The 22,730-nt window shown below is 41.7% G+C and overlaps 1 protein-coding gene across 6 annotated transcripts in view; it reads right to left on the reverse strand.

The window, feature by feature from the left end:
• Positions 1-22,730, reverse strand: part of wdfy3 (WD repeat and FYVE domain containing 3) — a 363,659-nt gene that overhangs the window by 222,528 nt on the left and 118,401 nt on the right. For all 6 annotated transcript variants that reach the window (XR_013498143.1, XM_078213959.1, XM_078213927.1 and 3 more), the window contains 3 exons: positions 19,692-19,801; positions 5,760-5,921; positions 2,990-3,182 (listed from right to left, as the gene is read on the reverse strand). Coding sequence is in view for 5 of the 6 variants with exons in the window: in XM_078213959.1 (XP_078070085.1) it covers positions 2,990-3,182; positions 5,760-5,921; positions 19,692-19,801 (465 nt within the window). In the remaining variant the exon portion in view is untranslated. The remainder of the gene's footprint in view (positions 1-2,989; positions 3,183-5,759; positions 5,922-19,691; positions 19,802-22,730) is intronic.

Here is a 22,730-nt window from a genome sequence, read left to right on the forward strand (position 1 = left end):
AAATTAAAATATAATTCTTAGAATTAGAAAACAGGTTGACATTTTCTGGACCTGTTATTTAATGCAGGTAATCTTGAAAAATACTTGCTTTTAAATCAGTTGCATAGCTTAAAGTTACCACCAATGTTGTATTCTTCCCCCTGCATCGTAGAAGTTTTAATTTAATGTTTTCAATCATACTTTACAGCAAATAATGAGATCAACTTTCAACAAGACAAGATGCACTTTTTTGCAGAAAGATCAGTAAAATTAGTCACCACCTTCCATTACAAATTCAATTCAGTAATATTTTCCAGTTTAAAGTAATTAAATTATTACAGAAGTATCTTTGATGTCCAGCTTTGACAAGGGCATGTGGATTACTAAATTGCTTATCAAATGTTGTACATATTGTTTAACAAAGATGCTTTTATTTAATGTACACCTCATACTAAACTAAGTTAAATGGAAGACTTGTATATATTTCCAGCACTCACTTATTTAGTCTTCAAAATGTTTCCACTGCTGGGTAATTTATAATAATTTGGATGCAGAATATCCAAATGATCAACTGTAGATTATGACTGGATAATCTGCAGCAGTGACACTGCAGTGATTAATCCTGATATGTGCTCATTAAACATGCAAAAAGGATGCACATACAGTATCCGCATCAACAGTTTCTGTCAATGTAAAAATTAGGGAGAATGCGAAAGGTTTATGGACAGGTGAAGATTTAGAAGCATGTTGGAAAGAATGATGAATTTCAGTTCCGTGGGCAAATAGGAGGTTGGGGTTGTTCTCCTTCCAGAAGGAAAGTTTGAGAAGAAATTTGTTTGAAATTTTCAAAATCATGACAGCAAAGTCTGTAGAGAGAAACTGCTTCCATTGGCAGAAGGGTTAAGAATCAGAGAATACCAACACAAGGTGAATGGCAAAAGAACCAATGGCAACATTAGGAAAAACCCATTTTAACACAGCAACTGGTTAGGATGTGAAAAATACTGCTGGACAGTGTCGGGATCTAGATTTAATTATGGAATTCAAAAGGAAATTAAATAATCACCTGAAAGGAAAAAAACCTCTATGGATCACTGAAACAGGGCTGAGAAGGAGAGCCAGCTGATTTGTTCTTATTGAGAGCCAGCATGGAAATTACAGGCTAAATAGCGGCCTCCTGCGCTGTAACTATTCTACAGCTCTGCAGCAGAGTGACTTTGGTCTATAGGTACACAAGTCTTTGAAATTGGTAGGGCAAGTTGAGAAGGCTTTATTTTTTTTACTTCATTCACTGAATATAGGGATTAGTGACAAGGCTAGAGTTCATTGCTGATCTCTAACTGCCTTTGAGAAGGTGATGGCGATCTGCCTTAATACCAGAGTGACACGTTAGCCTATTTTACAGGGTAGTTAAGAGTGAAATACATTGCTGAGGATCTGGGATCAGAAATAGGACAGACCAGGCAAGAACAGCAGATTTCCTCCATAAAGGGCAATAATGAACCAGATGGATTTTTACATCAAGCCAGTAGTTACATGGTCACCATTACTGATATCAAGTGTTTGTTCAGGTTTAAATTCCCCATTTGCCATTGTGGAATTTGAACTCATATCTCTGGATTCTTCGTCCAGGTTTTTGGATTCCAAAGCCAGGGAAAATAATCATTATGCTACTGTTTCCAACAATAAAATGGTATATGGGATACTTGGCTTTATAAATGGAAGCATCAAATAGCAAAGCGAGGAAGTGATACTGAGCCTTTATAAATCATTGGTTAGGTCATAGCTGGAGTATATTGGCCAATAACATGCCATGTCTGCCACTTTAGGAAGGAATGTTAAACCTCAGAGAGGGTGCAGATTAAATTTACTAGAATGGCACCAGCGATGCAAAGTCTTGGGTTACATGGGGAGAACAGAGAAATTGAATTTGTTCTCCTTCGAGCAAAGACAGTTGAGAGGCGATTTGGTGTTCAAAATCTTCAAGGGTTTTGGTCGAGCAAAACAGAACTGTTTGCAATGGTGGATGCAAAGGGACACAAATTTAAGGTAACTGGCAAAGGAACCAGAGCCAAATGGGAATTTCTTCTCCTGTAGTGAATCATAACCTCAAATGCACTGACTGACAGGCTAGTGGAAACAAATTTGATAATAACTTTTAAAAGGAAATTGGATTAATATTTGATGGGGAAATATTTGCTGGGTAGAAGGGCAGGGGAGTTGGGCTAATTAAAAAGCTCTTTCCATACAGAGACAATAGACTGAATAACTTCTTTCAGTGTTGTAGCATCCATTGATTATAAGAAAATCTGATAAGTGCAGCCAGCAATATTTGAAGACAAACTTCTAATTCAGTGCCCAATGTCTGCCAAGGCTGGTACAAAAACAATGTTAAATGAAAACTATCTCGACTCCAGCTCCTCACATTCCAGCTCCTGTAAGAACTCCATCCCGTTCTCCCAGTTTCTCTACCGCCATCACATCTGTTCTGACGGTGCTATCTTCCAAAATGGCGCTTCTGCCATGTCTGCCATTTTCCAAAAGCTATACAGGCTCAAAACTTTAATTTTACTTATCTTGCCACAGATGCTGCAAGACCTGCTGAGTTTATCCAGCATTTTCTGTTTTTATTTGTAATCTTTTATGTTAAGGAGTTAAACATTTAATATTTATTGGAGCAAAAAGGAGATATAACAATAAGTGCAATCAGGGACTGGAAGAATTACTAGAAATACGGAGAAGGAAATTAAAAGGTCATCCACATGTAGAAAGTATACCTTACAAATGGTAACTGAAATTAAGTCAATTATGACATAAAAAAAGTTAAAACTTTAAGAAAAATAGGTCAGGGAAAAAAGTGAAATGCAATGTGTGTAAATAACTCTGATATGGAGGAGCATTAGCTTGATTGAATGACCATTTTAAAATTATTTGATAGTCAAAACTCTGCTGTTAGTACAAAAATATGTGCAAAAGACAATGATGATGAAGGGATGTTGCAGGTACCTACCATGAATGTACTTGACAACATTGAGACTGAGCCCATGGCGAGAAATGGTCATCAGTACCTCTCCTGCACTCTTTCTCCAAAGGATATTGTGGGGAGGACACCAAGAAGTAATCGCACTGAACAGAAGCTGGAGATCATCTTTCTGGGCTAGCTCTTCTGCTGGTGACACATATTTGCAGAGTTTCACCAAGATCTAAAGCCAAAATAAAATTGTTAGCGATGGGCAGAATTGCAGATTAGGTAATGGCACTTACACTTCCAGGACCAAGGTTCCGTTCTAGACAAGGCTGATGATATAAAAGCTTCATCTGTCTCAATGTGGATTAAACATCGATTTTTTTGCAATATATTTCTGAAGTGTTGGCTGACAGCTATGTGAGTTTCACAAATAGTTGTTTTAAAATATCTTATAAAATTTTAAATTGAGAAAAGATAATTTATACACTAAAAGTTAAAACAATGAATAATTTCTACGTTTTTGAGATACCATAATAATTACAATTATGATATTTTTGTATCTTTGAGTTTTGAGGGCTGCACAGTGGCTCAGTGGTTAGCACTGCTGCCTCACAGCGCAGGGACCCGGGTTCGATGCCCAACTTGGGTCACTGTGTGCGCGGAGTCTGCATGTTCTCCCTGTCTGTGTTTTTTTCTTCCGGTGCTCTGGTTTCGTCCCACAGTCCAAAAGATGTGCTGGTTAGGTGCATTGGCCATACTAAATTCTCCCTCAGTGTACCTGACCGAACAGGTGCCGGAGTGTGCTGACTAGAGGATTTTCACAGTAACTTCATTGCAGTGTTAATGTAAGCCTACTTATGACCTTAATAAAAATAAACTATAAAATTAAAACTTATGTCAATCCATTTAGTCACATTATAATACTGTAGTCAACAAAAGCAGGGCAAAACAAGTAACTGCATTTGACATTAATATACATTTTTAATCAGGAAATTATGTGACATCATAATAATTAGCATCACATTTGATCTCGAGATGAGCTGCAACTTCATATCCACGGCGCCACTAAGACAGCCTATTTGTACCTCTGTAACATCGCTCGATTTCACCCCACCCCAGTTCACCTGCTACTGAAAACTCTCATTGATGTTTGTTAGCTCTCGACTCAACTATTCCAATGGAATCCTGGCTGGTCTTCCACATTTCACCTTCCTTAAACTGGAGGCCTTCATCCAAAACTCTGCTGCCTCTGTTGTAAATTGGAGGTTTTCATCCTTGTTTTCAAATCTCTCCACGGTTTTGCCCCTCCACATAGTCTGTAATCACCTCCAACACCAAACCCCTCCAAGATATGTGTCCTCTAACATTGGTCTGTTATGCATTTCTTTTTATAACTGCTCCACCACTGATAGCTGTGCCTTCTGTTGTCTAAGCCCCGAACTCTGAAATTTCCTCTGAATACCTCTTCACCTCTCTACTGCACATTCCTCCTTCAAGACACTTATATAAACAAGCCTCTGTGACCAGGCTTTTAATTATCTGATCCAATGGGCAGGGTTTGCAGGTAGCCAGGACAGATAGGGATAAGGAAGATTACCCTCAAGTCTTCCTGCTGCTCTCACATCCACCCTAGCCTCTCTGTAATTTCACAGGGATTGGTGTGTATTTGCTCAGGCATTGGGTTGGAGGTGCATCTCTATTACTAGCTCCCATTTAAGATCAGGCAATTCCCTCCTCCAAGGTCTGGGCCCACTGGTGCTCCCTTCCTCCCTGCCCATCGAATCATGACACCCACTCCCAGCCCCAGGCCTCATCTCTCTGCTGTGATACCTCAGCCTTCCCTGTATACTTGGGTTCTGGCACTTTGACTTGTGGATCTGCTTGTGGCCAGACAACCAGACTGGTTGCAGCTCTAGGATGGACATCCTCCCGAGTGAGAGGCAGATGTTTCACCTCCAGTCAATTTACATTCCTCAAAGCGTGAAATGGCTCTAGGGCAGCCCTCATCAGTAAGGAGGCACTCCCATTGACTTCTCTGGTGGCGAAACATTGTCATCTTAAAAATTCTACCTAATATTCCCTCATGCTCAATAATGTTTCAGTGAAGCGTCTTGGATCATGTCATTACGTTAAAGGCACTCTGTAAAAGTAAGTTGTTCTTATTGTACAGCCACCAATTGAGGATGATTGTTCAACTCCGATCAGTTTAATTACCTCTGCCATAAACAGTACATCTCAAAAACTAGTCGACTGTTTTCAACAAAACTTGATACACACACAAAGTATGGCCTGAAGAACTGGTTAGTTTTTGACAAAAATCCAGATCCAGAAACTGGATTTTTTTATAATTTACATTAGCATCACAAGATAAGCTGAATTGACTTTTGAGAAAATATTGTATGTTGTTTTATTTAGAAAGTTGAGTGTTTTGGGATGTTGTGGATTGTCTCAGCTGCAGTGATGGAATTTGTCACAGCTGTCAAAATATGTGCAGAGTTTTCAGAGCAGGTTACTGGATATGGATTGGCCTGAAACCCCCTCAGTGAGATGGATGCTTTTAATATAAAGATTTATCTTTTCAAATTTGTAGTTATATATCAACCAGGTAGGGAAAAGCTCAAGGAAAAGCTGCAAAATTGTAATAATATTGAGTTCACACAGCGTGGCAAAGGTATGTGGTCCGAGTGTCCTCTTGTTTAATGGTCGACACTATCAACAGACAGCTGGCCAAGGGTGAAACCATCACATTAAAAATGTAATTAAGGAATCATAGAATAAATGCTAAATAGATTCAAATATAACAATATTTCACCTGTACAAACACCTTCTGCAATAGTGCTCGTCGTTCACTAAGTGGTAAATCTGACTGAGCTCCCCCAGGGACATCAGGCACATGTGGAAGATCGAAGAACAGGTAGAGGCATTTAACCAGCGTTGAAGGCAAAGACATTGTAGTCATATAGTCCACAGTTTTCTGTTTAAAAAAAGAAAAGACCATTTTTATCAACATTTAAATAGGACCATAATAAATAGGAACAGGAGTAGGCCATTCAGCCCCTCAAGCCTGCCCTGCCATTCAATAGTATGGCTGATCCAACATTCCTCACGTCCACTTTCCTGCCCTTTCCCGATAACCCTTGATTCCCTTCCTGATCAAAAATCTATCCATCTCAGTCTTAACTATACACAATGACTCTGACTCCACAGCTCTCTGTGGCAAGGAATTCCAAAGACTCGCAACCCTTGGAAGAAACTCATCCTGATCTCAATCTTCAATTTATTTTGAGAATGTGCCCTCTAGTCCTAGGCTCTCCCATGAGGGTAAACATCCTCTCAGCATTGACCCTGTCAAGCCCCTTAAAAATCTTATATACTTCAATGAGATCACCTCTCATTGTTCTAAATTCCAATGAGTAGAGTTCTAATCGTTTAACCTTTCACATCCTAGTGAACATTTTCTGAATTGCCTCCAACAAAATAATATTTTTCCTTAAATAAGGGAACCAAACTGCTCAGAGTACTCCAGATGTGGTCTCACCAGTACTTTTCATCTGGCATTTTCAGTCCCAGAAATTCAAGTACACCTTAAAACAGACCTCAGCAGGTACCACAAGCAATAAAGCCAGCGACACCTAACCAAGTCACAGGTCTGAGGTCTCATCCACTTAATTCACTCAATGAAGTCTGGTCATTCCTCAATTATCACATCAAATTGCCCATTGAATGGGCGAACACATAGTATTCCACACTGGAGAAATTGTCTTCTGCTGGTCACTAACTGGAAATTATTTTCATTTACCAATTTTTCAGTGTCCTAGGTTCAACAATTTTCAGCTGCTTCACCTATGACCTTCCTTCCACCATCAGGCCAGAAGTGGGGATGTTCGCTGATGATTGCACAATGTTCAGCACCATTTGCGTCTCCTCTTATACTGAAGCAGTCCATGTTCAAATACAGCAAACCTGGACAATATCCAGGCTTGGGCAGACAAGTGGCAAATAACATTCACACCACACAAGCGCCTAGCAATGGCCATCTCCAACAAGAGAATATTTGACCATCGCCCCATGACATTTAATGGCATTACCACAGCTGACCCCCCACTATCAACATCCTAGGCGATACTATTGACCAGAAATTCAACTGGATTAGCCATATAAATACTATGACTACAAGAGCAGGTCAGAAGCAAGGAATCCTGCAGCGAGTAATTCACCTCCGGAATCCTCAAGCCTGTCCACCAGCTACAAGGATGTAATGTAATACTCTTCACTTGCCTGGATGTGTGCAGCTCCAACACCACTCAGTATGCTCCACACCATGCAGAACAAAGCAGCCTGCTCGATTGGCAGCCCATGCACAAAATTCACTCTTTCCACCACCACAGTGGCAGCAGTGTGTACCATCTACAAGATATGCTGCAGCAACTCATCAATGCTCCTTCGACAGCACCTTTCAAACCCACAACCACTACCATCGAAAAGGACAAGGGCATCAAATTCATGGGAACACCACCTCCTGCAAGTTCCAAACCATACATCTTCCTGACTTGGAAATATATTGCCGTTCCTCCATTGTCACTGGCTCAAAATCGTAGAACTCCCTCTCACGTAGCATTGTGGGTGTGCCTACACCACATGGATTGCAGAAATTCAAGAAGATGGCTCACTTACACTTTCTCAAGGGCGATTTGGGTTGGCTAATGAATGCTGGCTAATGAATTCAAGAAGATGGCTCACTACCACTTTCTCAAAGGCAATTAGGGTTGGCTAATGAATGCTGGTCCAGCCAGCAATTTCCACATCCCAAGAATGAGCAAAAACAAGCTTGTCAAATGTAGGAACTTTGAAAATAAAAATAAAGTTCAAACTTCCGAATGTTTCACTTTTGTATTGGAATTTCCACCTATGCTTCATGTCCAAGGCTAATTCTGAAAACAGAATTTCGCACTCATCTCGGCCTCCTCGCATCCACGCTCTCGGTATGAAGGCAACTCTATTACACATTTATTCCTCCCCCAAATATGCTCCAGATTCCTTATATTGACTAACTCAAAAAGTGGAGAGAAAAACTTCAATTATAAATACAACTCTGAGGCCTGTTATATAGTAGGTGAACAAGAAACTTGACTAATCCTATAATTTTCTCTCCTGTTGGGGAAGCATATTCACTCCAAGCAAGCAGTTCATATTGAAATAAACTTGACAAAAAGCAATAATTCAAACAAAATTCTAATTTTTCCCCATTTCAACACTTTCCTTGATTTTCTCAATTTGATTTTTGTGAAATTCAAAGTAAACAATCAGAACAAAGAACGTTAGAGCACTGGTACAGGCCCTTCGGCTCTCCAAGACTGCCTGGCCGAAATAAAACCTTCTACCCTTCCGGGGACCATACCCCTCTATTCCTAACCTATTCATGTATTTGTCAAGATGCCCCTTAAAAATCACTATCGTATCTACTTCCACTACTCCCCCAGCAGCGAGTTCCAAGCACTCACCACCTGTGTAAAAAAAAACTTACCTCGTACATCTCCTTTAAACCTTGCCCCTCGCACCTTAAACCTATGCCCCCTAGTAATTGACTCTTCCACCCTGGGAAAAAGCTTCTGACTATCCATTCTGTCCATGCCCCTCATAACCTTGTAGGCTTCTATCAGGTCACCCCTCAACCTCCATTGTTCCAGTGAGAACAAACCAAATTTCTCCAACCTCGCCTCATAGCTATTGCCCTCCATGCCAGGCAACATCCTGATAAATATTTTCTGTACCCTCTCCAAAGCCTCCACATCCTTCTGGTAGTGTGGTGAGCAGAACTGAACACTATATTCCAATTACATGAATAGAGGAATGGTCAAGGGACAGGGAAAAATGAGCAATAAATGGATCTTTTATATAATTGGTAAGAGATGACCAGTACAATGCACCAGGCCTTTGAGATGATTGTTTTGCAAAATCTTGCCCTGGACATCCCCCTTCCCTCACACTTTTAATTTTTTATATATTTTACATAAAAACTCAGAATCTCAGGTTTTTTTTAATGCACATTTCCATCCTTAAGGACCAATGCCCTCCAGGATATCTCTGTTCCCCCACTTTGTTAGGAGTTTATTCACTTAAGGTATATTTCCTTCCACTCCTCTAACCAAAATAGCCTGATATCGTTCACCTTTGTTAACCCATACTTGAGAGTATTGTGCATAGTTCTGGTTGCATCTTTTAAAAAGGATGTGGAGGCACTGGAGAAAGTACAAAAGAACTTGACAAGGATAATACCAGAAATGTGAAGTTATAGCTATTAGGAAAAGACGAACAGGCAGTCTTTCTTCTATTGGTAAAAAAGGCAATAGTGGTGACCTAATTATGAAAGGTTTGGATAGGAGCAGACACAGTGTTTGCACGTGGGGAAGGGCAAAAATTAGAGGTTATCAATATTAAAGTCACTAAGAAATCAAATGGGGAATTCAGAAAAAAACTTATTTATCCAAAGATTGGAGAGAAAGTGGAACTTGTTATCACAGGGAATATTGAGGCATTTAGTAAAGATACATTTCACAGAAGGCTAGATGAGCAAAACCTGGAGAAAGGAATAAATTACAAGGGCTAATTGAGGAAGGATGAGAGGACACTTGAGTGGAGTGAGACACAGTAAGAAGTTTAACAACACCAGGTTAAAGTCCAACAGGTTTATTTGGTAGCAAAAGCCACACAAGCTTTCGGAGCTCTAAGCCCTTTCTTCAGGTGAGTGGGAATTCTGTTCACAAACAGAGCTTATAAAGACACAGACTCAATTTACATGAATAATGGTTGGAATGCGAATATTTACAACTAATCAAGTCTTTAAGAAACAAAACAATGTGAATGGAGAGAGCATCAAGACAGGCTAAAAAGATGTGTATTGTCTCCAGACAAGACAGCCAGTGAAACTCTGCAGGTCCACGCAACTGTGGGAGTTACAAATAGTGTGACATGAACCCAATATCCCGGTTGAGGCCGTCCTCGTGTGTGCGGAACTTGGCTATCAGTTTCTGCTCAGCGACTCTGCGCTGTCGTGTGTCGCGAAGGCCGCCTTGGAGAACGCGTACCCGAATATCAGAGGCCGAATGCCCGTGACCGCTGAAGTGCTCCCCAACAGGAAGAGAACAGTCTTGCCTGGTGATTGTCGAGCGGTGTTCATTCATCCGTTGTCGCAGCGTCTGCATAGTTTCCCCAATGTACCATGCCTCGGGACATCCTTTCTTGCAGCGTATCAGGTAGACAACGTTGGCCGAATTGCAAGAGTATGTACCGTGTACCTGGTGGATGGTGTTCTCACATGAGATGATGGCATCTGTGTCGATGATCCGGCACGTCTTGCAGAGGTTGCTGTGGCAGGGTTGTGTGGTGTCATGGTCACTGTTCTCCTGAAGGCTGGGTAGTTTTCTACGGACAATGGTCTGTTTGAGGTTGTGCGGTTGTTTGAAGGCAAGAAGTGGGGGTGTGGGGATGGCCTTGGCGAGATGTTCGTCTTCATCAATGACATGTTGAAGGCTCCGGAGGAGATGCCGTAGCTTCTCCGCTCCGGGGAAGTACTGGACAACGAAGGGTACTCTGTCCACTGTGTCCCGTGTTTGTCTTCTGAGGAGGTCGGTGCGGTTTTTCGCTGTGGCGCGTTGGAACTGTTGATCAATGAGTCGAGCGCCATATCCTGTTCTTATGAGGGCATCTTTCAGCGTCTGGAGGTGTCTGTTGCGATCCTCCTCATCCGAGCAGATCCTGTGTATACGGAGGGCTTGTCTGTAGGGGATGGCTTCTTTAACGTGTTTAGGGTGGAAGCTGGAGAAGTGGAGCATCGTGAGGTTATCCGTGGGCTTGCGGTACAGTGAGGTACTGAGGTGACCGTCCTTAATGGAGATGCGTGTGTCCAAGAATGCAACCGATTCCGGAGATTAGTCTATGGTGAGCCTGATGGTGGGATGGAACTTGTTGATGTCATCATAGAGTTGTTTCAGTGATTGTTCACCATGAGTCCAAAGGAAGAAAATGTCATCGATGTATCTAGTGTATAGCATCGGTTGAAGGTCCCGTGCGGTGAAGAAGTCTTGTTCGAACCTGTGCATGAAGATGTTGGCATATTGAGGTGCAAATTTGGTCCCCATGGCTGTTCCGTGTGTCTGGATGAAGAACTGGTTGTTGAAGGTGAAGATATTGTGGTCCAGGATGAAGCGGATGAGATGTAAAGTTGCATCTGGAAACTGGCAGTTGTTGGCGCTGAGCACTGAGGCCGTTGCAGCAATGCCATCGTCATGGGGGATGCTGGTGTAGAGTGCCGAGACATCCATTGTGACAAGGAGCGCTCCTGGTTCAACTGCTCCATGTGTGCCGAGTTTCTGTAGGAAGTCCGTCGTGTCGCGACAAAAGCTGGGGGTTCTTTGTACAATGGGTTTCAGGATGCCCTCGACATAGCCGGAGAGGTTCTCGCACAGGGTCCCATTGCCCGATACGATGGGACGGCCGGGTGTGTTTGCCTTGTGTATCTTCGGGAGGCAGTAGAGATCTCCAACGCGGGGAGTACGTGGGATGAGAGCACGGAGGGTGCTCTGAAGGTCCGGATCAAAGGTCTTGATCAGAGTGTTGAGTTGACGGGTGTGTTCTTTGGTCGGATCTGCAGGTAACTGTCTGTAGTTTTCCTCGTTGTTGAGTTGTCGGTACACTTCTTTGCAGTAATCCATTCTGTTCAGTATGACGATGGCCCCTAGACTGACTGGGCTGAAGAACCCATTTTTGGAATGAATATTCAATGTAATTCTGTTTATATGTCAGATTTCCTGCAGCCACAGTGTTTGGTGTGCTGCATCTGTTCACAAGTCTTGAAGACATTGAAAGGCCATTTAACATTCCAAATATCATTTATTACATACATGAATCAATTCCAACATGGATCATGACGGAGTTAAACTGGTCAAGTGTGGCAGAGGGGAGAAAGAGAGAGAAAAAAAGTTTTCAGTTCAAAAACCAATACTGGAGTCAGACTTGGGGGGGAAACAAAGAGCTGTGAATGCAAGAAACAGGCATCCAATATGAAGCAGTTAGGTAGCAAAGTCCTGCAAGATTGAAAAGGCAGGACACTGAAAAAATAGAAGTTCTGCTCTTGGTTGTAGAAGGGTGCAAAAAAAATTAGAAAACAATCTAGGTAGGAGCATGAATAGACCATCGAGTCCTTTGATCCTATTTTGCCATTTACTAAGATCATTGCTGATCTACCCAGCTGCATCTTCTCACACTTTTTCCATATCTCTATTCCCTTCGTATGCAAAATTTGATGAATATGCATCCACAGTTCCCTAGGATAAAGAATCCCAAAGTTTCACAAACCTTTAAGTATTTTTTTTCCACACCCCAGTCCTAAAAAGTCAAACACATTCTGAAACTCAAACTTCTAGTTTTGTCTTCCCCAGTCAGGGGAAACATCCACCCAGCATCTACACTGTCAAGCACCTGAAGAATTTTATATGTTTTAATTGGATCACCTTTCATTCAATATATACATAGCCAACTCAATCCCTCTTCGTAGGACATCCCACGGATCAGTCTTGTGCATGTTCACTGCACTCTTTCTAACCATTCTGAGATAAAGATACCAAAACTGCACACAACTTAAGAACTATGAAGCATGTTCATTTTGTTTACATCATTGCGCAAAGAAAGGTGTTGATGGAAAGATGTATACTCTATTTTAATTATGGTTTGACATTTTTACCCAATGAGGATAAAGCAGCATAATAAATTCAAATAAAGGCTTATATCTAATTCTTGATAATTTGGCCTGCCACTAGAGGGATTGAAGACACATGCTTGCGCAAGACACAAGTTTCACAGTATCACAAAGGAAACTTTGGTGTGTATATTTTTGAAAAGCAAGTTGTAACTGATGTTTTTTGTTGTAAAATGGCAAGTGGGAAGCACAATCTTAAGTATATTAATTACTTTTATTGTAACAAAGCCAACTAAGGAAAGTGTTTTGTGTAGGAAACCATCCACTTTGTTATTAAAGGCAACATGCTTGCATTTACCCTTTAGCCAATTATGGACCCATCATTGATGTTTTATGGGCAACACTGGACCAATGTAGAATTAGAATGGCACAGGGGCCCATAATGTCCATGCCAGCAAAAGCAATTTAATTATTCCCACACACCCACCTTTTCCAGAACCTTGTAAACATTTTCTACTCAGATCATTATCCAATTCTTTTTTTTGAAAGCCATGCTTGAATAAATTCCAGAACATTATTAAGGATTGCATTCCAGATTTTGACCACTTGCTGTGTAAAAATGTTTTTTGTCACATTGCCATTGCTTTTTTGCCAAATCTGTGTCCTATGGTTTTCAACCTACCGCCAGTAGGAAAATATTCTCCCAATCCACTCTGTCACCCTCATGATTTTAAGCACCTATATCAAATCTCTGCTTCTTCTTCTCTCTAAAGACAACATCCAGTTCCTTCGATCTATCCACAACATGTCCCTCATCCCTGGAACCATTCTCATAAATCTTTTCTTCATTCTCCCTAATGCCTTCACATCTCTCCAAAAGAGTGGTGCCCAGGATATACTCCAGCTGAGGCCAAACCAATATATTATGCAGAATGACTTGCTTTTGCACAGCTTGTTCCTATTTATAAACCCCAGAATCCTGTATGCTTTATTAACTGCTTTCTTAATCTGCCCTGCAACCTTTAATGATTTGTACACATATGCACTCAGGTCCCTCTGCTCTTGCACCACCTTTAAAATTGTATACTTTATTCTAAATTGCCTCTCCTCAATCCTCCTATCAAAATGTATCATTTCAAACTGATCTGCACAAAATTTCATCTGCCGCATGTCTGCCTGTTCCACCAGTTTATGTCCTTGTGAAGTCCATCATTATCCTCCTCACAATTCACAATACTTCCACATTTTGCTTCAACTGTACATTCTAAAATTGTGCCCTGCAATTCCAAGTCCAGATCATTAAGCTCAAAAAAGGCAGTGGTTGGTCCTAATACTTACCCTTGGGAAACCCCACAATATACCCCCCTCCAGTCTCAGAAACAATCATTCACCATTGCTCTGTTTCCTGTCACTCAGCAAACTTTTAAATCCATGCTGCTCCTGTCTTTTTATTCCATGGGCTTTAATTTTGCCATTAAGTGGCACTTCAAATAATCTTTGGAAGTCCATGTCCATCAGCTGTATTACTCTCTCTGTTACCTCATTAAAAAAACTCAATCATGTTAGTTAAACACAATTTGCCCTTCACAATTCTGTGCTGGCTTTTCTTAATTAATCAGCATTTGCCCAAGTGATTCTTAATTTTGTCCCAGATTATCTTTTCTGAAAGATCTCATACCAGCAACTTTAAACTGACAGGCTTGCAGTTGCTATGCTTATCCTTGCATCCTTATTTGAATAAGTTTACTTATTAGTGTAACAAGTAGGCTTCTATTAACATTGCAATGACGTTATTGTGAAAATCGCACGGTCACCACACTCCGGCGCCTGTTTGGGTACACTGAGGGAGAATTTAGCATGGCCGATGTACCTAACCAGCCCGTCTTTCGGACTGTGGGAGGAAACCGCAGCATCCCAGAGGAAACCCATGCAGACAGAGAACGTGAAAACTCCACACAGACAGTGACCTAAGCCTGGAATTGAACCGGGTCCCTGGCACTGAGAGGCAGCAGCACTAACCACTGTGCCGCCCTGGTGCAACATTTGTAGTTCTCTGGCCCTGCATCGAAAAAGGATTGGAAGATTATGGCCAGTGCCTCCACAATTTCCGTCTTTACTTCCCTCTATAGCCTCAAATAGATCTCATCTGGTCCTGCTGACTTAACAACTAAGTACAGCCAGCCTGTCTAATGTCAACTCTTCATTAAATTTTAGCCCACCCAGTATCTCAATGCCTCCTCTGTCATGCGAGTGTACCTTTAGGAAAGGTTTTTTTTGAAAAATCATGCAGCTTACAGCTTCAGCGATGTCATTGGGGGGGGGGTGGAGCTAGGTTGTGGCAGTCAGGCGATAGGGCTTTCAGTTTTGTTTTGGGCATGTTGGAAGCAGTGAAGCAGCAAGCTAAGAAACAGCCTCTCTCCCCTGTTCTTCTCTTTAAGAAGCTGTGTTTTGGGAAACAGATTCGACTACAACCTCTTCTGAGTTTCTTCACAAGGGATTTTCAGCATTCAACCCGGGAGGCTGGATACCTGTAACTAGTGGGCATTAACCTATGCTGTATTATTTTTATTTTGAGGGTTTTGTGTATTGGATGTTGGCTTTGGTAGGAAAACATTAGAGATATTTCCTCAAGAGTTACACATTATCGTGGTTGTGTTTTTTGTTTATAATTGTTAAAAGTTCTTGTTAATTGTCTTACTATACATGTCAACAATATTCTTAATTAAACTTTGTTTTTGATAAAAGCTCCTCGTGGGTCAGTTGAATCACATCTGAAGTGAAACCTCTCATGCTCATCCTAGCAAAATGCAATGTAAAACATTACAGATCAAAAGAGCTTCTTAGAACACCTTGAAGTATCCAACCTGACTTATAACACCTCTTTCATTATGAGCTGGGCAGCAGCATTTCTTTTGGTAAAGACAGATACAAAATACTTATTTCATACCTGAGCTATGCCCTCTGCCTCCATGTGTAATTCGCTTTTTTGGGCCCTCTTTGGCCCCAACTCCTACTTTTACCACCTTTTTGCAATTTGTACGTCTACAGAAGGATTGCCTTTAATGTTATCCGCCTCAATTTTTCATACACTGTCTTTGCTAATCTTATTTTCTTTAACTTCCCCTTCAAGCTTTCTATATTCACCTTTATTATCAAACTGATATCTGTCACGTGCACCATCTTACTTTCGATCTTATTTGTCATCCAGGGAGCTCTGGCTTTGTTTGCCTTATATTTCCCACTCGAAGGAATGTACCTCGATTGTACCCAAACTATCTCCTTTTTAAAAGGTAACCTATTGCTTTGTTCCCTTTGACCAGTCAAACTTTGATGGCAATTAACCTGGACCAGACAATTCTCGCCATATCTTGCCTCAATTAATTATTTTCATTCTGGATTGTTCTTTGTCCTTTTCCATGATCACTGCACCGTCCCATAGAACTTTCCTTACTCACACTTAATCCACCTCATTCCCCAGAATCAGATTCGGCAAAGCCTCCTTTCTTCAGGCAGAAGAATACTGATTCAGAAAATTTTCCTGAACACAATTCATGAACTTTACCCCTCACTATCCACTACACTAAAATGATTCCATTCTATATCAGAAGAACTATTATTCCCACTATCGGTCCCACGAAACACATCTCCAAACTTTGTGGCCTGGGCCTCCCTCTGCAACTGGATCCTGAACTTCCTAACTCTCAGACTACAGTCAGTAAGGATAGGCAACAACACCTCCTCCACGATCATCCTCAACACCGGTGCCCCACAAGGTTGTGTTCTCAGCCTCCTACTATACTCCTTATACACCTAGGACTGTGTGGCCAAATCCCCCTCCAATTCGATTTTCACGTTTGCTGACGACACCACCGTAGTGGGTCGGATCTCAAACAATGACGAGACAGAGTACAGGAATGAGATAGAGAATCTGGTGAACTGGTGCAGCAACAATAATCTCTCCCTCAAAGTCAACAAAACAAAGGAGATTGTCATTGACTTCAGGAAGCGTAAAGGAGAACATGCCCCTGTCTTCATCAATGGGGACGAAGTAGAAAGGGTCGAGAGCTTCAAGTTTATAAGGTGTCCAGATCACCAACAACCTATCCTGGTCCCCCCCATGCTGACACTATATTTAAGAAAGCCCACCTACGCCTCTATTTTCTCAGAAGACTAAGGAAATTTGGCATGTCAGCTACGACTCTCACCAACTTTTTCAGATGCACCATAGAAAGGATTCTTTCTGGTTGTTTCACAGCTTGGTATGGCTCCTGCTCTACCCAAGACCGCAAGGAACTACAAAAGGTCGTGAATGCAGCCCAATCTATCATGCAAACCAGCCTCCCATCCATTGACTCTGTCTACACTTCCCGCTGCCTCGGCAAAGCAGCCAGCATAATTAAGGACCCCATGCACCCTGGATATTCTCTTTTCCACCTTCTTCCTTCAGGAAAAAGATACAAAAGTCTGAAGTCACGTACCAACCAACTCAAGAACAGCTTCTTCCCTGCTGCTGTCAGACTTTTGAATGGACTTACCTTGCATTAAGTTGATCTTTCTCTACACCCTAGCTATGACTGTAACACTACATTCTGCACTCTCTCGTTTCCTTTTCTATGAACGGTATGCTTTGTCTGTATAACGTGCAAGAAACAACATTTTTCACTGTATGTTAATACATGACAATAATAAATCAAATCAAACCAAACTAAAGCATCCCATTATAACTATTCCATAATAGCAATTTCTTTACACCTTTGTTCCTCTATATCTTTCCCACTAGTGGAGGGCCTATAGAACGTACCCAATAGTGTGACGGTACCTCTATTGTTACTTAGCCTTAACAAAATAATTTCAGTCCTTGACATCTTTTCCCAACAGCAATGTAATGTTTTCCTTAATCGATACTGCTACCCCACCTCCATTCTTTCCTTTCCTATTTTGTCTGAACATGTTGTATCCAGGAATACTTAGTTGCCAGTACTGCCCTTTCTTGAGCCAGATCTCAGGTATTTGTGCCTGCAGCTCACCAATCTTATTTTCCACACTCAGCCATGCTCAGTAAACCTAATTTAGTCATTATTACATTCCCTTTTCCACTGACTCCATCTAATATTTATACTATTTCTTACATGAGTGGTATCTTCAAGGAACAAGTTAAAAATTCGATGGAATATTCTTCACTTGCCTGGATGAGCGCAGCTCCAATAACACTGATGAAACTCGACACTCTAGTGGTACATGTCACTCCCAATTTTTTGTAACCTTGCTTTTTCTTTCTGTTACATCCTGGCTCCCAAACCCCTGCCAAATTAATTTAAGCTGTCACCACAAGCAATTCATTCTGCAAGAACACTGACCCCAATTCTAGCCAACTGCAAACGATCCAGCCTGTGTAAATCTCAGGAATCTAAAACGCTTTCCCCATCCACCACATCTCCAATCATGCATCCATACTCTATCCTCCAATTTCCAAACATGCCTGTGTGTGACACTCCAAGTAAACTGGAGATTATTACCTTCAAGATCCAGTTTGTAGGTTCCTTCCCTAGCTCCCTAAAATCTGCCCTGCAGGACTTAAACCTCGTTCTACCTGCATGTTTGGTACCAATGTGGACTACAATCTTTGACAGTTCACCCTCTCCCCTCAGAGTGCTCTGTAGCTGCTCAGTGATATCCTTAACCCTGGCACCAAGGAGACAACATACTATCTTGGACTTTTGTCTGCAGAAACACCCATCTGTTCTCCTAAGTACTGAATCCCAGATCACTATTGCTTTCCCAATTTTCCTCCTGCTCCCTTGTACAGCTAAGTCAGTGGTGGTGCCAAGGATTTGGCTCTGGCTACACTCCCCAGAGGAAACATCACTCTCACTAGCATTCCGAACTGAATACTGGTTGCAGAGAGAGATGAACTCAAAATATGCCTGCATTCCCTTCTTAGTCCACTTGATTGCCTAATGGTCACCCATTCTCTCCCTGTCTGCACATCCATAAACTGCAGGGCGACCACATCTATAAAATCTCAGTCATGGGTTCAGGGCGGCACAGTGGCACAATGGTTAGCACTGCTGCCTCAGTGCCAGGGACCCAGGTTCAATTCTGGCCTCGGGTGACTTTCAGGAGTTTGCACATTCTCACTGTGCCTGTGTGGGTTTCCTCTGGGTGCTCTGGTTTCCTTCCACACTCCAAAGATGTGCGGGTTAGGTGGATTGGCCATGCTAAATTGACCATTAGCATCAGGGGGATTAGCAGGGCAAATACATGGGGTTACTTAGATAGGGACTGGGTGGGATTGCTGTCGGTGCAGGCTTGATGGGTTGAATGGCTTCCTTCTGCACTGTAGACATTCTATGATTCTATGGCTGCATCCCAGTGATGCCAATTCACCCACAGTCTATACAGAACTAATGAACTCTGCAGTAACAATGACGTGTGGAAAAGCTTAAAAACCTCTATTGATAACTTCCTTTAAAAATCTGATGGTATTACAATACTGAAGAGTTAATTAACCAGACCTTCAAAGTATCAATAGCAGAAAATGCAAGCACTTTGTACCTATCTCTTTTGTATAAATAAACATTGATCCATTGACAAAGTAGATTGAAAAGAAAAAGTTGTCAATCCAGCAACATAAGTGTAGGTTAGATGGGCTTTAGATTGGTTTCACAGGTCAGTGCAACATCGAGGGCCGATGGGCCTGTACTGCGCTGTAATGTTCTATGTTCTATAACTCCTTGTGTGCACCTGTTTCAATAGACTAATGGATGCCTGGGCTCTACAAATATCAGTATAAAAAACAAATATTGAATAAAAAAGCAGGCTCCACCATATTAATGTTTTGTCTGTAGATTTGAAAATTTAAATGCTATTTCATAATTCAGCTTCACATGAAATTACAATCAACCACCAAACAGGAACACTGTACACATTTATGATTCAGCAAATTTTGAAGACAATTCTGCAAGATCTATATTTATTTGAACAACCTTAGATATGTCCAGCCATAATGGTGAATAATCCAATTCTGTTTACAATTGAGTTTCAACTAACCTGTCCAGAAGATGCCAGCAAGTTGATTGTAGTGAGTAGCATCCAGCCTCTACTTGATTCTTCACTTTGATTAATCTCCAGAAATTGGACAATAGCACGACTAGCTGCCTCTATTAACAGAAAATGATTAATAAATAGACAGAAATAATCATTGTGGCAATAACAAAAAGACTGTTCAAATGTCAGCAGGAGTTTTGTATGAATACTGCACACAGGATGTTCCATCGTTTGATAATCATAATAAAATACTTAGCACAAAAATGGAATGCTAATGTCACAAAATATCACAATTGCAAATGCTAGAAATACCATCCAAGCAATTTGCTGTACACAAAATTAGACATAAATTGGACAAATACCTACAGTACAAGTAATATACATAGAACATAGAAAAGCTACAGCACAAAGAGGCCCTTCGGCCCACAAGTTGCGCCGAACATGTCCCTACCTACTAGGCTTACCTATATAACCCTCTATCTTACTAACTTCCATGAACTTATCCAAAAATATCTTAAAAGACCCTATCGAATCCGCCTCCACCACCACTACCGTCAGCCGATTCCACGCACCCACCACCCTCAGTGAAAAACTTACCCCTAACATTTCCTCTATACCTACTCCCCAGCACCCTAAACCTGTGACCTCTTGTGGCAACCATTTCAGCCCTGGGTAAAAAGCCTCTGAGAATCCACTCTATCAATACCTTTCAACATCTTATACACCTCTATTAGGTCACCTCTCATCCTTCGCTTCTCCAAGGAGAAAAGACCCAGCTCTCTCAACCTATCCTCATAAGGCATGCCACCCAATCCAGGCAACATCCCTGTAAATCTCCTCTGCACCCCCTCCATGGCTTCCACATCCCTTCTGTAATGAGGCGACCAGAACTGGGCACAGCACTCCAGGTGGGGTCTGACCAGGGTCCTACACAGCTGCAGCATTATCCTCCGACTTCCAAACTCAATTCCCCCATTGATGAAAGCCAGTATTCCATATAAAAATGTTGAGCCTGTTATTACATTGCAGTAGTGTTGAGCAGTCAGCAGTGCTCAGCAAGTCCACGGAGGTTACATTTTTCTAAAAGTTACAATATCAACTGTTTGTCCACATACCTGGTGAATGAGGTTAGGACAAACTAAAAGGCCTTTCTGAAATTTCTGCTCTTTTCAAGAAATATCAAGAGCTGAATGACATGATACAATGATCTCATTAAAGTGTGATGGCAGCACTGGAGAAATACTTGCGAAGGATGACAACGAGATTGAAGAGAAGTGCATCAGATCTGGATGCTGCCCTGAGAAATGCAGAGTAGGTTTGAAAGTGCTACTGTAAGGGGAAAGCTTGCAGCAGAGGTAGTTTGTAGCAAAGTGTAATGGGTTTGAATTACTGAAGGTGCTTGAGAATGGATTGGATGGAGCTGGAGTATTGCAGCTGCACATTTGCAATTGGAGGGTAACAAATAGAACATAGAACAGTACAGCACAGAACAGGCCCTTCGGCCCACGATGTTGTGCCGAGCTTTATCTGAAACCACTCCCTATCATCCTGGTGTGCTCCATGTGCCTATCTAATAACCGCTTAAATGTTCCTAAAGTGTCTGACTCCACTATCACTGCAGGCAGTCCATTCCACACCCCAACCACTCTCTGTGTAAAGAACCTACCTCGGACATCCTTCCGATATCTCCCACCATGAACCCTATAGTTATGCCAAATCTGGAGTATTCATGTGTAAGGAGCTAGATAGGAAGGTAAACACGTGACACTGAAATACAGTGACAGAATCACTGTAGAATAGAAGGAGACACAGACACTGGCTGTTGGATAGAGACACACACACACTGACTGTAGGATAGAGAAAAGCAAACTGACAGAAATACAGAAGACAGAGGAAGACAGAGGCGGACAGGGATGGGGCGGGGTGTTGAGGGAAAGGGAGAGAGAAGACATATGGTGATTGTGCAATTCAGAGACACAGGAAAAGACACCATGATGTGTGCACGTGCATGCAGTTATTTTAGAATCAATTATTAATACTAAATCAATTATCAATACCAAAGTAGTCTATGTCCATACGCAGCAAGATCTGGACAACATTCAAGCTTAGGCTAAGTGGCAAATAACAACCATGCCAGACAATAACAATCTCCAATAAGATATAATGAACCATCTGGCATGTGGGAGGCTTTCAAATGTAAGTTGATAGGGATTCAGGACCTGTAAGGATGAAGGATAAGTATGGCAAGTTTTGGGAACCTTTGATAATGAGAGATATTATGAGCCCAGTCAAAGAGAAAAAGGAAGCATTTGTCAAAGCTTGGAGGCTGGGAACACATGAAGTATGGAATACAAGGAAAGTAGAAAGAAACTTGAGCAAGGAGTAAGAAGGGCTAAAAGGGGTAATGAAAAAGCATTGGCCAGCATGATTAAGGAAAATCCCAAGGCTTTTTAGACATATATAAAGAGCAAGAGGGTAGCCAGGGAGAGAGAGTTGGCCCACTCAAGGACAAGGGAGGGAATCTATGCGTGGAGCCAGAGGAAATGGGCGCGGTATTAAATGAGTACTTTGCGTCAGTATTCACCAAACAGAAGGCCTTGGTGGATGATGAATCTGGGAAAGGATGTGTAGATAGTTTGAGTCATGTTGAGATCAAAAAGGAGGTGGTATTGGGGTTCTTAAGGAACATTAAGGTAGACAAGTCCCCAGGGCCTGATGGGATATACCCCAGAATACTGAGAGAGCAAGGGAGGAAATTGGTGGGGCCGTGAGAGAAATCTTTGCATCTCACTGGCTACAGGGGAGGTCATGATGTGGAGATGCCGGCGTTGGACTGGGGTGAACACAGTGAGAGTTTTAACAACACCAGGTTAAAGTCCAACAGGTTTATTTGGTAGCAAATACCATTAGCTTTCGGAGCGCTGCTCCTTCGTCAGATGGAGTGGAAATGTGCTCTCAAACAGGGCACAGACACAAAATCAAGTTACAGAATACTGATTAGAATGCGAATCCCTACAGCCAACCAGATCTTAAAGATACAGA

Source organism: Mustelus asterias, chromosome 1 (genome assembly GCF_964213995.1).
Source record: "Mustelus asterias chromosome 1, sMusAst1.hap1.1, whole genome shotgun sequence".
NCBI lineage: Eukaryota > Metazoa > Chordata > Chondrichthyes > Carcharhiniformes > Triakidae > Mustelus > Mustelus asterias.